At 39.5% G+C, this 16068-nt stretch overlaps 1 protein-coding gene across 13 annotated transcripts in view; it reads right to left on the bottom strand.

Moving 5' to 3' along the window:
• EHBP1 (EH domain binding protein 1) overlaps positions 1-16068 on the bottom strand; it is a 232705-nt gene that overhangs the window by 46767 nt on the left and 169870 nt on the right. For 12 of the 13 annotated variants that reach the window (XM_075147594.1, XM_075147589.1, XM_075147590.1 and 9 more), the window contains one exon: positions 6491-6638. In XM_075147594.1, the coding sequence (XP_075003695.1) occupies positions 6491-6638 (148 nt within the window). The remainder of the gene's footprint in view (positions 1-6490; positions 6639-16068) is intronic. The other variant, XM_075147602.1, reaches the window with a different exon arrangement.

Below are 16068 nucleotides of genomic sequence, written 5' to 3'. Positions count from 1 at the left end.
TACAGAATGGGTGCCGAAGCCAGCATATGGCAGGTTTGGATGGGTCTGGCCAGCAGAAGGACCTGGGAGCTGCGGTCTCTTGAGAAAGGCAGCAGCTCTGCTTACTGAGTTCCCAGCTCGGTGAGACTTGCTACTCCTTACATTGCACACTATATCACAGACCAGTGATCACTGTACCTTGCTTAGATGTTAGCGTCTCCTACCACTTCTGATAGGAGGAGGAAAACTACCACCTGGAACGTCACGCTTAGCAAGTGCTGACCTCAGGTGTAGCAAGAGCACACTCACAGATTGCTGCCTTACTGCACCACTTTGAATCAGCATTGTTTGTAAGCTACATACATTTTAAAGAAAATAATAATTGTAATTATACTTTATATTTTTCATGGGATCTTTCTACCGAGTTTCTCAGAGCAGCTTATGAATATCACTTGTAAATGAGCCCCATAATGTTTTATGAAGTATGCGATTATTATAATTACAATTATGATGATGGTGTAGGTAAATTATGGCACAGAAAGAGTACGTAACCCGAGGAAGATCAAATAGCAAGTGCTAAATTGTGAAGCAGATCCCAGAAAAAATCCTGACTCACATTTTCAATACAAATATATAATGAAATTAAACTCCATAAAAGCTAGATTAGTACTTTCAAAGCATGTAGTTGCATTGTATTTACTCACTTTTAAGTCTCATATCAAATGCTATCTACACTTGTTCAGACTTATACGAACATTTTTTTCCTATGTATGTATGCATGCATGTAAAAATGACAAAAAAGAGAAGGCTGGAGTGTGTCTGGAGAAAGAAGACACATATAGTAACTAAAGGAACTTTAAAACACTTCACAATAGGAAAAAATACTAATTATATTTATAGGACATTGATACATTCAAACGCCATATAAACAAAAAGGATCCTAAACATAGTACCAAGATGCCATAATCCTGAATACAAGAAGTCTGGGGAAGTCTGGACCAGGATTGGTGCTGATCACTCATCACCTGTCTTTGAAATACACTAAACCTCATCCCCAGACCTGGAGTTTGGACTTCAGGCCCACACTGCTGACACAAAGGTCATACAGTTCTTTCTTTTCTTTACCTCTTTATCTCCACAGTCCCTATAATTCTCATTTTAGGAGCCTGTTGACTTTTTTATGTGTCTGCTACTCTTTTCTAACCAACTGCTTCCTCAGTTCCTCTGTAATTAATCAATGTCTTTCGCAGACCTCTGCCGATTCAGGGTAAGGCTCTTGCTGCGACAGACAGAAGCAAAGAAGTTTCCATTTCAGTGTCTTATTCAACACCTATTGCGTGTACGATGGAGCAGCGCTCTGTGAAGTAGGACCCCTCCGTTTCAGCTGACCACCATGACTTCCCTGGGCTCCTCTCCACTAATTCTCAATGCTCCCTGGAAGAGTCAGCTTTCTTCCAAACTGCCCCAGCTTGAGCCAGATGGATGGAGAAGAACATCTCTCCCCAGCCACGCCAGGATCTGCAACCAGACCTGGGACCTGACAGATGGTGCTTCAGGTGTACAACTGGGTGGGCAGAAACACTTGGGACTCTCTGTGACATCCTTTCTGTTCCCACTTAAATTCACACAGATGGTTCTGTGATTTGGACTCTAGTTGTTTCAGGTAGCGCAGAGGTAGATGAACAAAGCAGAAGGGCACAGGGTGATCATCATGAAGCGGGGAAAGGGATGGGGTAAAAAGCAGACTGAAGAGAAAACAGAATGGTAAAGCAGCAAGCGCGTTTCTGAAATCTTGAATTTTCTTCAAAGCATCTCTACTTTTTCTAACGAGGAGCTAGACTTCTCACATGATTTTAAATCCCTCATGATGGTGTCAGAGAAATTCAGTGGCACTCAGGCCACGGTCCTCTTAAACGCATCCTGGAGCTCATGGTGGCACACTGAAAGCATGACCAGGCTAATAGCAGCAAAGGGCCATGGACATTTGGAAGAGGTGAAAGAGAAAGAAAGAGGGACACCTCCACGGCAGAGGGAAACCAAATCCACCTCGAGCCTCGAGGCAGGCAATGACTTTCCAAAGCACACAAAGAAGTCAGCTCGCAAGGTCAGATCACAACTACCAGTCATCCAGCAGGATGCTGGATGTGTCAAAACAATCTAAACAAGATGACAGGGTTTAAGACTACTGCATACCAAGGGAATGCTTATATTAGATTATTTGATTTTCTTTAATTTAATATAGTGAGATGAGATCAGAGGCACTGTCTTTGACACCACCATTTTAGGTAACAAAAGAGATGGGAATGTCGAAGACACCAGTTCCTAGTGTCAGATAATGACCTGACGTAGTATTTAATTTAAAGTTGGCAGGATTCGACTGAATATGATTATCAGGACATTTACACTTTATTTAAAAAAAAAAAAAAATTCAATTAAAAGCATTCATTTGAAGTAATTTCAGAAATTTTCAAGTATCTTTCAAAATCTACAGATTCTTTGTTTTAAACTACTCTAGTGTTTTTTTTTTTCCAGTCCGATGTTCTCCTAGTGTATTAAAAAGGGAAATGTGTTTAGGGAGCATGTTACAACAAGATTTTGCAATTATAAATGATAAAAGGAACAACATGACGAAGAGATAACAGATATCTTTTATGAAAAGAACAAATTACTAGTGTGAAAAACTTAAAGCACTTGGTCTAGAACCAGGGCATGTATTTAGAAGAGTACTAAAGAACTGCTTCCTTGAAAAGTATGTAAATGTGGATCCTAGAAAGACAGCAAAGCTTTACTATGCCGTGAAGAAACGAACAAAATTAAAGATAAAGGATTAAGTCAACAACTAAATAGCATTGACCATTACCTAGACAGCCTGGACTGCAGTCTGGACTGAAGAAAGCGAAATAAGAATCTTTTGGAACCAAATGGAAATGCCAGAATATTGGTGGAAAAAAGATCCAGAGGCATTTTATAGCTCATATGTCTTACTATTCAGATTAAGCTCAGGCTTAATTTGTGGTTAAACTGATATTCTCTTGACTTGGTTTAAGCTTGTCCACATGCGAAGGAGTTGCAGCAGACTGCTTCAATTTCTAGATGAAATTAAAAAGGAACAATTTTCATAGAGAGGCAAAAGCATTGATGGGGGTTGGATCACATTACTGGGAGAAGCATATGTAAGTTGCCACTGGAGTTGCATGAACAGTACTTGCTCTTTAGGGAAGATGCCTCCAGGATTGTCTCTGGGAAATCCTTCAAGCTTGTAGATATTCAGATATTTAGGTTATTTACTTTCAGGTACAGAGTTCACTTTAAGGCTACAGGATGTGACAGGAGCATCTGAACAGTAATAAAGGAAGCAAAGGCAGGGAATGGAAGAAATGCAGAGTCGAAATACTGGTTCAGTGTACAATAAATCAGATGTCAGGACAAGAAAGTACAGCAGTAACTGCCAACAGATACAAATACTGCAATACTGCCTGTTAAAAATATTAAATCGAGGACTTAACACTGTTTTATGAGTTGGAGACTAAGCATGATGAGTAAGCCTGAGCTACCATGTACATTCCCCGCAAATCATTGCCTCTGTAACGTACACTGAAAACTTTAAGCGTACAAGTGCAATGCAATGCCAGCTGGCTCTCTTTGGTAAGTTTTTTAACTGCAGTACACCTTTCCAGCTTTTGTTATTAATTCCAAAATTTTTGAAAACTTTTTTTGTCTTACAATACATTTGGATGCTGCTGCTTCTGTGTTTTTCCCTCCCTGCTCCTCTAACATCTCTTTTCTGTGCTGTTCTTGTGTTCATTCTCTCCTCCCCTCCCAGTTTTGCCTATTTTTGGCACTTTTTTCCACCAAAGCCTCTTCGCACTATGCTTGTCTTACCCCCTGTCCTCTCCATTGTTCCCTCTCTCCGCTGCCTACTCACCACCTCCAGATCCGAGCCACATCCTCACAAAGACGACTTCTCAAATAAAGGATGGAGATGTGCCAGAGAGTAAAGAAAACACACTACCCAAATCCCAAAAGAGTAGACGGGTGTCCCACTGCACAGGGACAATACCTAGATAAGATGTCAATTCCTTCGTCCCGTCGCTGCTGGGAAAATGGAGGATATTTGGATTCCTATCTCGATACTGTCCCTGGACCCATCTCAAGGCATCCGCTTATCAGCCTGAAGCTAGTAGGACATCTAATAAATTTGAAGCTGCCATCCCAAACCCTCTGGCAGTTGGCAGAAAGAAGTATTTTCTGTCTCACATGCCAAATAACCTATGAAAAAGACTGGATTTCGTAGCAAAGGATGCTGCTTATCCAGGAAAGTTTCAACTTGCCATAGGCATTTGAGTTTTTCAGACCATGATTAAATAAAGCCTTTTAACAGAGAATGTAGCATCAGTGCCAAAGCATGAAACTCTTAATGAGCATATAGAAACACTGAAAGAGATCACATTTTCACCTACAATAGTGAGCAAGAAGTTAGTCTTTAAAAACGGCAAAATCGCAAAGCTGAAATTTCGCTTTTTTCTGGAATAACTGAATTGAGAGAGAGGAAAATGATTTGGTACATTCCCTTTGTGTAAATTAAAATGTAGCAATCAATGCAGAAGAAAAGATTAATGAAGCATAATGGACAAGACTGAACCCAGAAATAATTATATGGTTTATAAAGTGTTGGTGCCATTTCGCAGAACTACTCCATTTTAGAAGAATGAATTTCTTGAGTGGAAATCTAGCGTAGCACCTGACATTACCAGCAGTGTGGTAGAAGTATGTGGAAGATGTGCCATAAGGAAAGCTTTTTGAGAATGAATAAGTAGAAGAAAGTGCTATAAAATGCACATTGACATGAAAAGAGCAAAGAGCAAACAGCTTGGCTGCTCTACTGTATGAACAAAGAAAAATCAAGGTAGGAAATATAAACCAAGGAGATAACTCAAAGCACATGCAAAAGCAGAAAGCAGTGAAATTGTTATACTGGATAAAACCCAACAGGTATAGTGGTGATAACTTTATAAATGAGTTGTCATTAGTACTGATACTGTCTCCTCCTTTAATAACACTGAAACTCTCTGAGTGCATATGCAATCTATATATATAAATACTTTTTTTTTAAAATATATATGCACAGTGCACAGTTACCTCTGAGACTGTTTATAAACTGAACGAAGGGCAGGAAAAGCAATGGCAAAATTCAGAGGAAAACATGAACAGGGAAGGCCACATCCCAGAAAACAGCATACTGGGATACTCAGCAACACAACAAGTGAGTCACTGTGACAAAACAGGGTAACTACTATCCAGGTGAGCACTCAGGATATACCCAGAACGCGTACCTTACTTGGAGGGGAGAGATGGCAGGAACAGCTATGTACATGCATGATAAAACAGTGAGGAGGAAGCAACTAAATAACGTAGGATGGAGAGTCATAAATTGTGAAGAGGGATGAAGAACACCATAGTCTACTTAATATACAAGTACTGTGCCATTTTGCTCAGCCTGCCTTACTCCCTCAAGATGTAATTTCCCTATTTATCACGAAAGAGAGTTATGTTGGCAGGCTTGGTTTACTGGGCAAAGAGAGGAAAACTGAAGACCAGACCCAAAGGGAGACTTACAACTAACTGCTTTTCTCTCTGGTGTTAAATGGAAGAGAAGTGTAGGGTTTAGGTGCAATAAAACTATATTTAAATATATGTGCATATAAAATACATGTAGTAGAGAAGAAAAAAATATTGTTGTTGAATCTACATGCATTACGAATGTAGAGCTGGATTTTCCTGACACTTTGGCTTACAATTACGTGTTAGTATGAGAAACACAATTTCCCCTTAGAATATGTAGAAGACACTAAAAGAGCAAGAAGCCTGTACTGAAACGTGTGCTCAACATCCATTTGAGTTTGAGTGACACTACATTACTCCAGCTCATAGCACTGGCAGGTATATGAATTTTAATAACATCTCAAACTCAGTTTAATAACATTATAGCAATTTTACAACTCAAAACCTACAAAGGCAAGTGGTATGTCAAAAGACTGCCATTTAAAATCAAAAGGTTGTTGCCCCCACCTCCCATGGGCCGTCTTTAAAATTCTCTTCCCAAGCAGTCTTTTGAACACATTTAATACAAAATAAAGTTGAAATATTTCTAATGTTGTTTTCCTCCAAAATCACGTCCATGCTCCCATATAAAAATATATGTTGAAGAGATTTTAACCAACAATCATAAAATTCTAAAAAACTGTCGATAATGACAAATCTGTAAATAATGGGCCAATATGAGCTACTTGTTCACATAACATCTTTTTCTTTCAATCGCATATATGCTTTTCTTTTAATTGTTGGAAATTAAGTGACACAATGCTGATTTAGGAAACATATCTACAGCCAGGTCTTTTGATATGGGCAGCTGAAGAACAACAACGTTTTGAAGTGTGAATAAAAGTGATACCCAAAAAGGTCTCTGTTTCCAGGTTGCCATAGGAATAAGATACAAGGTTCCTCAGCTCACCTCCAGATGCCTTTGACCTTTCTTTCAACTTTTCTGCAGCCATTTCACTGTAGCTAGGAAGTTCTGACATCTTCACTCCAGATCGAGCTTCTGCTATTAGCTGACGAGCTCTCTCTCTCAGCTGCCGACGCCGCTCTTCATCTTGCTGCTAAGATATATTGAACAGTTGCCAACTCAGTAATAGACAGAAATGCAATTTCATTCTCAATCTGATCATCATGATAGTAACTGGTTTACAGCATGGTGCTTGGCCCACATTATAAATAGGATGCTCGATATCAGTTGGGTGTCACACCACAATTTTTAAAGACATCCATGAATCAGATTTTTTTTTAAAGCATTCCCCAAATTATTAATGCATTAGAAACCTAATTATTTGCAATTTAAAGCATTTATAAATTATGTCCTATGAAAATACCTTGATGAAAATTCTCAGACGCTTTTGTCTCAAAGTAATACCCACAAAAAGTTTTACTGTGGCTATAGAAATGGTTTTACTAAATTGAATTACTTGTTTGAGTAATATTCTCTCATAGAACTGAAATGAGAAGGCAGATGTTGCTCTCAGTTACTCCAATCACCAAGCTGACTTCAAAATGTATACTGACATCAAATCTGAGGCATGGAAAGGAATCTAATCCTTCGACTTCAATGGATAAATCTTTTCTTTAAAAAAATAAACTAATGAAAATTAATGAAAGAACAATAGATGCCAGAGCAGAAAAGACTTTGCATCACTTTAAAACATCCTACTAGGGGGCTTGGGTCAGTAATTAAAGAGATCATATTGGAACCATCCCAGACAGTGCTGTCCCACTAAAGATCGTAACTATCTTAGAAGCACGATAATATTTCAATTACGTAAATGAACGAAGTTCTACAGCATGAAATTTTGCAAAAGACCAACCCACCATACTAAAAAAATATTAATAAAAAGGTGTGTTTAAACATATCTATAAGAATCTAATAAACCATAAGGGAAACAGTTTCAGTTTTCACCTTAAAAATATGGTTTTTTTCAAAGTTAGGACTGTTTTCCCCCTCCCCTCGATATTAGAAATGCTCATAAGCACAACAAGGCCGCGTTTGGCTTTAAGTCAAATCTGCCGATAAGTTCATATTATTGACATAATGACCAGGATAAAACCCAGGTATAGGCAGTTGACCTGAACTAAGTGGAATATAACAAACTGCCTAATTTTGGAGAGCCGTCCTGGCAGCCTTCCCACCAACCCAGAAACTGAGCATCCCACACCTGCAGATGCTGGTGAGAGCTGCTGCTAAGTGCTATTTAGTTTAAGCAATCATTAATAAAACAAGCGCAAAATACTAATTAGGTACATTTTACCCATTTCCATGTAAATTGTTTGTTTGTAGCTATTTACTCAGCATTGTTCTCGGCACAATAGAAAAAATGCAAATGACTGAATCAGAATGCAGCCCTAATGGGACTTTCTGTTTATAACCATTAGCCCAGAGGTGTGCTGTAATTCAATCCTCAAGCAGCAAGATTTAGCCTCATTAACAGCTTGCATGGGCAGGTTACAACTCATAAAACCCTACAGTAAACAAAGTATATGGACACAGCACAATATCTTGTCTCTGAGTGACAGAACCCTGATTCCCTATCAGATTGCCTTGATTTACTTTTCTCCTAATGTCCTTCCCCTGGAAAGACAATTCTGCCTGGGCCCTGCAAGGCAGCGGGATGGCACATTGGCTTTGTTTGCTTTCTCACCCTTTAACTTCCCAGAAGGCACAGAGCAACAGTTCTGTCAAAAACTTATTTGGTAAAGTACACATTAGAAAGACAACTGGAAAGCTTCCCCCCGGCTCCTATGCACTATAATAGATCAATTTAATTTAATTTCTAGCCAGCCAACTGATACAGCAACTGATTTTATTTTGACCCATGGTATTTGGTAACATAAATTACATTGAATTTTACATGAAATAAAACTCCTCAAATCTCTACTATTTGTAATTCCTGGAATACAGGGTTTGATTTAAATGACTTTTAAGAAGGAATGTGCAAAATTTATATTAAGATTCCCACATGGTTTAACGTCAAACAATTTAATCTACTATAGCCCACATAGTTTAAAATAAGGCCAGTTACATGTTTGTGACAAATGTGCCCTAAACTGAGGAGGCTGATTCCCCCCTCTCCTTTTCTCCCCTCCTCCTGGAAGAGAACTTGTATCCTGAATTATTAGCATAGTCATTAACATCCCGGGGATCTCCAAGCAAACACAGATTATTGTGGCTTGTGTTTGTGCTGATTAAGCCAATCATCACCAGTGGATAAGAGAAAAACCAGCCTAGCTCTTGCTTAAATTCAATTCAGGTATTTGAACCCTCCGCTACTGAGCTTAGCAGAGGAAACACTGGTGGAAGGAGCAACGAAACTGAGAGCAGAAAAAGAAGGTAGAATAAGTTTTGAGGCACAGAAGAATTATTAAACAGCAAATCAATCCCCTTGATTTTGGAAAGGAAAGCGCTCGGGAGAGGTATGGAGGCATGAACGTACATATTAAAAAAAAAAAAAAAAGGAGACACGAAAAGAAGCTCCGCACCAAGAAAGGACCATGCAAACACACATACAGCGATTTTTTTCCTGTACAGTTGAAGAGAAAACTCAGTAAAATCTTTCACCTTCTGACATGAACCTGACATGCCAAAGAGACATTAAAGTTTGCTCTGTTATTTTCCCCCAATTACTTTGTAATGGTCTAAAGATCTGCCATGCGGATGCACGGCGAGGAAAACTTCACCATTTAAGGACAAACTCTTCAAGAATAAGTAATGTAATTCCTTGTTTCCCTCCTATAAAAATGTATTGGTATGCAATTTTTATATTTCACAGTTCACCGACATCTCGGCAAGCTTTCTTCCACTGCTTCAATGGTGCTACTTTTAATTTTATCCTCCTTAGTCCTAGTAATTAAAGTGATCAGCAGTGGCATCCCAACGGCTTTGACACAGCTACAACCCCCTAGCAGACTCCGGCTTTTAAGGGGAAGGGGAAGAAAAAAAGGACGGGAGTTTCATTTCACTGGAACAAGAAAATCAAGCTTCCCCAATCCTCAACTTTATCCAATTGTTCTTTCAGCAGCCTTTGGATCTTAAGAAACAAATAAAAATGGCTGCCATTAGGGGGTCCTTTTGTACTCGCCGCAGACAGCAATGACTGACATTACTTTGGCCAAAAATGATGCCGTGGATTTGGGAAGGTGAATCCGAATGTGAAACACTGGCGGGGCAGTTTCCAAGATCATTACCCGGCCAGCAATGTCGCTCGGTGGTGGCAGAAACTGAGAACTGACCAACTCACTAAAATACTGAGAGCGGTGGAGTCTTGCAGGGGGAAAAAAACCCCAACCACCCCCATAAAACCCATCTCCTTAAATCACTAAAAATTCTGCAATCTTCTCGCATTTTCAAAAACAACCCTCTGCCAGGGATTTCCAGTCGTCCTTTGGCAGAATTTTGGGAGGATCCAAACTGAGTTTATATCAGAAGTCTGATAACCTATTATCCTCTCCCTATAAAAAAAATATAATCCCGTGAGCTGCATTTATTTGATGTTTAAAAAGAAAATTCTTTACCGTGACCATAGACTGGGGAAAAAAAAAGTGGTAAATTAGTGATACTCCACAGCAACAAAATTAAACCAGAATTGTACCTATGAGGGGGGGCGATTCCCGTAGCTGTAGGTTTCAAAATTGTCCGTGGTCTGCCCCAAGTGCACAGTACATCTAAGAGAAAGAACTTGACTGCCACCTCTTTCATCATTAGACAGGAAGAACGGCTCTGTTATTAGCCATTCAGAAAGAAAAAGACTTCTGTGCTTGTCCAGAGGCAAGGATTACCAAAATGTACCTATTCAGTTCGTAGAGAAGACAGAATAAAAAAATAAAAAAAAAAATAAAATTACACGAGCTTTAAAGGTTTGGGCAGGCTGGGTTTTACTGTGACCTTGATCGGCTCTTGTTTGAGTAAATAGGATTTGGGATGAAACATTAAAACTGTTTAGCAGATCTTTTCAAACCATTTCAAACTTTTCTTATGTTGGTTTATAATATAACCAGACATGCTTGTAAATGGCCACACCTGCTCATTTCTCTGGGGATGGCCTGATCTCTGCCTTCTCTAACAAAGAAAGGACGGGAGAAAAAAAATCAGCCTTTCTTGTTGCAAAACAGAGTGGAAAGTCAAAATCTTTCTCAAGTTTGTCCCATCTGGTCAGATTAAATCTTTGATCGCCCTGGGGACCACATTTATGTTTGGTCTCTACTACCGTTTCAGAACAGCTCAAAATACACAGGTAGCAAGCAAAATATGAGTTGCTAAGCAGGGAACACTCGACATAAACAAAAGTGCATTGGCTTTGGATTTCTGGGGCTAGTCAGATCATAGGAAGTGGTCAGCAAAGAAAGACATAAACATCTTGGATATTTTCTACGTTCTACCTTACTACCAATAAACTGTATGTAGCTTGAAAATATTTTTTCATGAATGTATATCACAAAAAGTATCAAACCACTAGTCATAAAGAAGCAGCTATTGGCTTACGATCTATGGCACTGATGGACTAATAAGACAAGACAAAATGAAAACAGAAGTAGCCCAGAGTCTAAAATTGGAAGAATCACAAACAATGTCTTAATGAAGCTGTCCCCTTTAAGGAAAAAAAGCCCCCAAAATTCACAATGCAATGGGGTTCTGTGGCTGTAAAATAAAAGACATCTCCTTAAACCTAGGAGGTATTTTTAAAGAAATGTTAGACAGCAATTTTTTTTTTTTTTTTAACATAATCTACGTTGTTCTGGAAAACCTACAATTTATTTGATACGGTATTTCTGGTGTGAAGAATGCTGACTGTAGAAAAACAATCCATTGATAATTTAATTCCTCGTGTCATTGTGAAATTGAGAAACTCTTAGTTTACTGAATGAAAAAAAAAATATATATTTGAAAAAAAAAAAGAATAGCTGACTAAGTAAGTATCACCTTGTGCTACATCCAAGGCCTCTTGCTGGTTGTCTGGCTGCTCTTTTGTAGGCAAAAAGGAGCTGAACGCTCTCTGGCTCCTTAGATCTGGCCCAACAAATGCACTGCCAGTCATGCACATGGATCCAGCTTAAAACCCAGTGTGAGCCTAAAAGAAGCTAGTCAAACTGGCACCTACTCATGCAGAAGGAGATAGATTTGTCATGACAGGCTGATTATTCAATGTAAAGAAACAGTTTAGCTTTTCTAATCTGGTACAAATACATCTTTCTCAGAGAAAAAAGTAAAAGGTCTAACAGTTCAAGTATTTAAAGTAAAGAAACCAACAAAAAAATTGTAACGTCAAAGTGAACCATAGGTATTTGTGCTAAAGCATTCTGCAAAACAGCCCTGCAGTTCTATTCAGATAAATAAGATTTAACCCAGTTAACCCTTTAGGACCTGCACATCTATGCGACGATCAAGGCAAGCATTTCTATTTCACACTGCACTTGGCTCTACGGCAAGTTTTAAGGACAGGCTGAAATATCTAATTCCAAATACACTTTCTGTTTTCCTCCTCTTCTTGCTCGCCTGCACCGATACTAAGAGCGAGGTGCTCTCCCGGCGAACAATGCGAGGGCAGCCTTGCCTACCGACGGGGCTCCCAAGAAAGATCATCGAGAAAGTCGATCTAAACCAAAAGCAGCGACAAAGCCCTCCGCTAACTTCTTCCCTGGAATTTTCTCTGCTTAGGCAAGTTTGTGCTCTCCCTCATCTGGGAAGTATAATTAAGGACAACAAGCACCTCAGGCGTCGGGATCCAGAAGCTTGTTACGCCTGTCACCATGACTGTCAATGCTATTGGCATTACCCACAAACAAGGTCTCAAGCGTGCAGGCTGAGAACTATTCTGAAATAGTGCCATCATCCAGACAGGGCATAACGTCCCATCTGAGATCAGTAAGTCTAAAGATGGTATTTTCTGTGCCTTTCCACAGCCGAGTTACAGACAGAAGTTAAAGAAGCTGCTTACTCATTGTAGGAGTCAACATTTGTCGAGCTCCACTTAAGGGATTTTCTCTTGTGTAAACTTGACTTTACAATTTAAAAAAAAAAAAAAAAAAAAAAAGTGGCGTTATGAAACAAAGACTTTTGGCAAGTGTATGGGATGCGTAAGCTGAAGAGCAGCATCTCTCAGACTGCCATCCTGGGAAGCTTCCTTCTCGGGCGGGCAACCCCGCGCTGAGGCAGGAGGACGTGCCCTCCTGAGGAATGCTCCCGGTTCACTCCCAGCCGAACAAAGCAGAGCGGGCTGCAGGGCGCCTCCGAAAGTTGTTTTTCCCCCCACCCCCCTCTTAATTTTCGGGGGAGGGTGGCAGGAACCCAGTCTGCTTGCATGTGATGAGAATGGACAGAACAAGTGCAGACCCTGTGCCTCCCTGGATCCTATTTTGCTGGGTTTTTTTGAAAATGTCCTGCAAACTGCTGGCAGCTTGTTTTTAATGGAAAATACCAATCGCCTAGGATCTATACCTAGCCTTTTGCCAATAATGAGAAAACTTCACCTTCTGTCCCCAGCAATTCTTAGGAAATCTTTTGCTGTTATTCCTACAAATCCAATTACAGATTGTTGAGTAGCTAGTGGAGTAAGCTTATTGAGGAGTGTCACATCACTAAGTCGTGCGTATGTGTTTCAGTTTGTAATGTGGTCTGAGCCGCTGTAGAGGTGTCAACTTAAAATGCAAGTAAGTAGCAGAACAGGGCTAATCCCAGCCACTACTCCCCTGCAGCCAAATTGTAGCGCAATGAATGACAGTGGAAATGCAAAGATGCCACTGTGCTTATCACACACAGCCAGATGGTGGACCTGGATCAATGCACACATGCCACGATCAATGCATTTGATAAAGAATTAAGAAGAAAACTGTACATGTTATCAAAGAACTTGTACATGGCATAATTATGATTCTGCATGTGCTTACTGATGATATTGGAGACTCAGAGGCAGGTGATAATGAAACTGATAGGAAGAAATAGCTTAAAGGCTACAGCATATGGCCTCAGCACTAAGAAATCTTGTCAAATAGTTCAGAAAGCTTTTTTAACTGTTATTACAGGCTGCTCATAGTGCAAGCTGGTGGCAACGTTTTAATTTTTTTTTTTAAACCTGAAATGTCAAAAAGTTACAAAAGCTGTACTTTTCAGAATGGTTCAGAAAATAATTAAGACACTATTGTGTTTTAAACACAGCAAAAAAAAATACAGGTAGCGAGAGCGTTCACAATTTTTTGGGGGGGCGGTGGTTGGGCATTTTTTAATATATATAATTCCGCGTTCCCTGAATAAATGTATTTAGACTTTAAGGGGGCTTGTGGCAGTTTAAGGAATGTATCTGGGTAGCAATTTGCATTCAGCACACCAATTTCTACAGATACAGTTTCGATATTATTTCTCATCAAATGTAGAGTATTTCCCTGTTACCGCTTGTGCTCTGTCAGCTGCATTACAGCCACCGTGGATGTGAAAGAAGGTAATTAAAAATTTGTGGAAAATAAAGTCTAAAGTATTAAAAAAAAGCATATACATTTATAATGTATAAAAGGTACCTAAAATACAAATTCTCATGCTCCAGTTGATAGATGAGCTGTCTAATCAACGCCTGGACGTAACTTAAGTGCTCTCATTAGTGTGAAGACCTTCAGGCTAAATAAGACTAAATCCCTTAAAAATTGCTTCTGCAATAGAAAAATCCCCCTTACCATTTTCCTCTGCCTAAATCATATCAATTAAAAAGAGAGAGAGGGAGGAGGGGGAAAGAGAGGCATTTTCACATGACTTTGTTTTAACTGACACTCAAAAAATTATCTTCTGAATCCAATTTAAAATGTTTCAGCAAAAAAGTTAATTAGCAATCAAAGAAACAAAAAAATCACGCTGAGTTTAGTTTCTCTTTCACTTTAAACCTGGATCTTTAATCAGCGCTAAGGCGTATAATGCCCATTGAATCCTTTACCCTAACTTTTTTTTTTCAACCCCAAATATTTAATCAACATTGCAGTTTTACATTAAATTATAAAATTTATCAAAACGAGCCTCCAGAAGAGTGAAGCACGTATTTTATTTGCAGCGGGCCGAGGAGGGACGCCCCCCCCTTCCCCGAATTTCAATTTGTCCTGACAAACCATTGGGTATTAAATTCTAAAGGCACGCAGAGTGCATAAAGAACTGATGGCTTGATTAGCTCTTGTGGTGCAATTGAAGGAGCTGTCTCTCTCCCCGCTTCTCCATTTTGAGAAACACTTTGATCTCCGTTCAAGTCAATTCATGAACATCAACTGACAAGACTGCATGAAACACCCCAATGGTTAGGCCCAAACTCGTAGCAAACTATTTGGTTTCATTAAGGCTTCAGGAGAAGTGACCAGTGACAGTCCTTTCATTCAGAAGCCAACAGGCAAGTGACTATTTAAACTTTAATGTGCACAATGTACTGCTGAAGGCCGCTACACCTATAGTCAGTCACTCAAGTATGAATGCCTTTACCTACTATTTCGTGACATGTGAACTACTAAGTGCAGCTGCAGTCTCATTAATGCATCCGCCCAGATTTGTTTGCAGGACTAAAGAGATGATTCGCAGTATTTCTGGTGGGAGAAACGACTGTATCTTCAAAGGAAGGTAGAACAGCAGGTGCTATATAAAAGCCAGCGATTAAAAAAAGACTGCGTTTTTAAATGCAGGAATTTATTAAACATTTGCACGAACGTAGCAGAAATATTATCCGTTCCGGCTGAAAATACAGAAGAACTTGAATCACATCACCCGCAAAACGCAGAGTATTCGGACCGGTTTCGAGCTTTGCTACAGTAAACTATTTACACATCGCTTTTCCCCTTTTTTAGTTGCCCTCTCCAAAGAGTCCCACTTCAAAGAGTTCATTTTTGCACCAGTTCCTGTCAATGCAGGTCAGAAACACTAAAGGGGAAAGTGGCTGCAGTGCCGTGGCACAAAGAGTCTCTGCGGCTGAAATCAAACAAAGCCCAATTAAACTAATCATAACGTCCCAGTGAACACAAGGAAGCTCACCTGGTATTTCTGGACTTCTTGTGTGAATTCCCAACTCTACTCGGTACTTGGTACTATAATTACCCTGACCAAAATACTGTGAAATTACTGCTCTGATCTACTAATGGCTGCAAAAAATCAAGCCGTTGTGGTTTCATGCCAAGGGGCCGTAGCAAGGTGGCGCAATGCTTTCTGACAGAGACGACAACTTCTAAAAACTCAAAAGGGAAAATTAACGGGATGTGGTTTATGTTGCCAAGGACTGTTCATTAATTACCAATTTAATCACTGCTGGAGGCATGACATTACAAAAATCTGGCTGAAAGTTCTAATAGATTATGAAGACCACCTAAGAAGAGTGACCAAGAAATGTACAAAACAATTAATACTGTTTCACTGCTATCAAAGACACTCAGATTATTTTACATCAAGTGAAGCAAAAGAATTAGTAGCTTCACAGTGCCACCACTAGGAACTGTAAATACAATGGCACACAATTAGTAATGCACATGTGACTT

This window comes from Calonectris borealis, chromosome 3 (assembly GCF_964195595.1).
Source record: "Calonectris borealis chromosome 3, bCalBor7.hap1.2, whole genome shotgun sequence".
NCBI classification, from domain to species: domain Eukaryota; kingdom Metazoa; phylum Chordata; class Aves; order Procellariiformes; family Procellariidae; genus Calonectris; species Calonectris borealis.
Note: the sequence above shows the minus strand (reverse complement) of the source record. Positions and strands in the feature narration are given on the sequence as shown.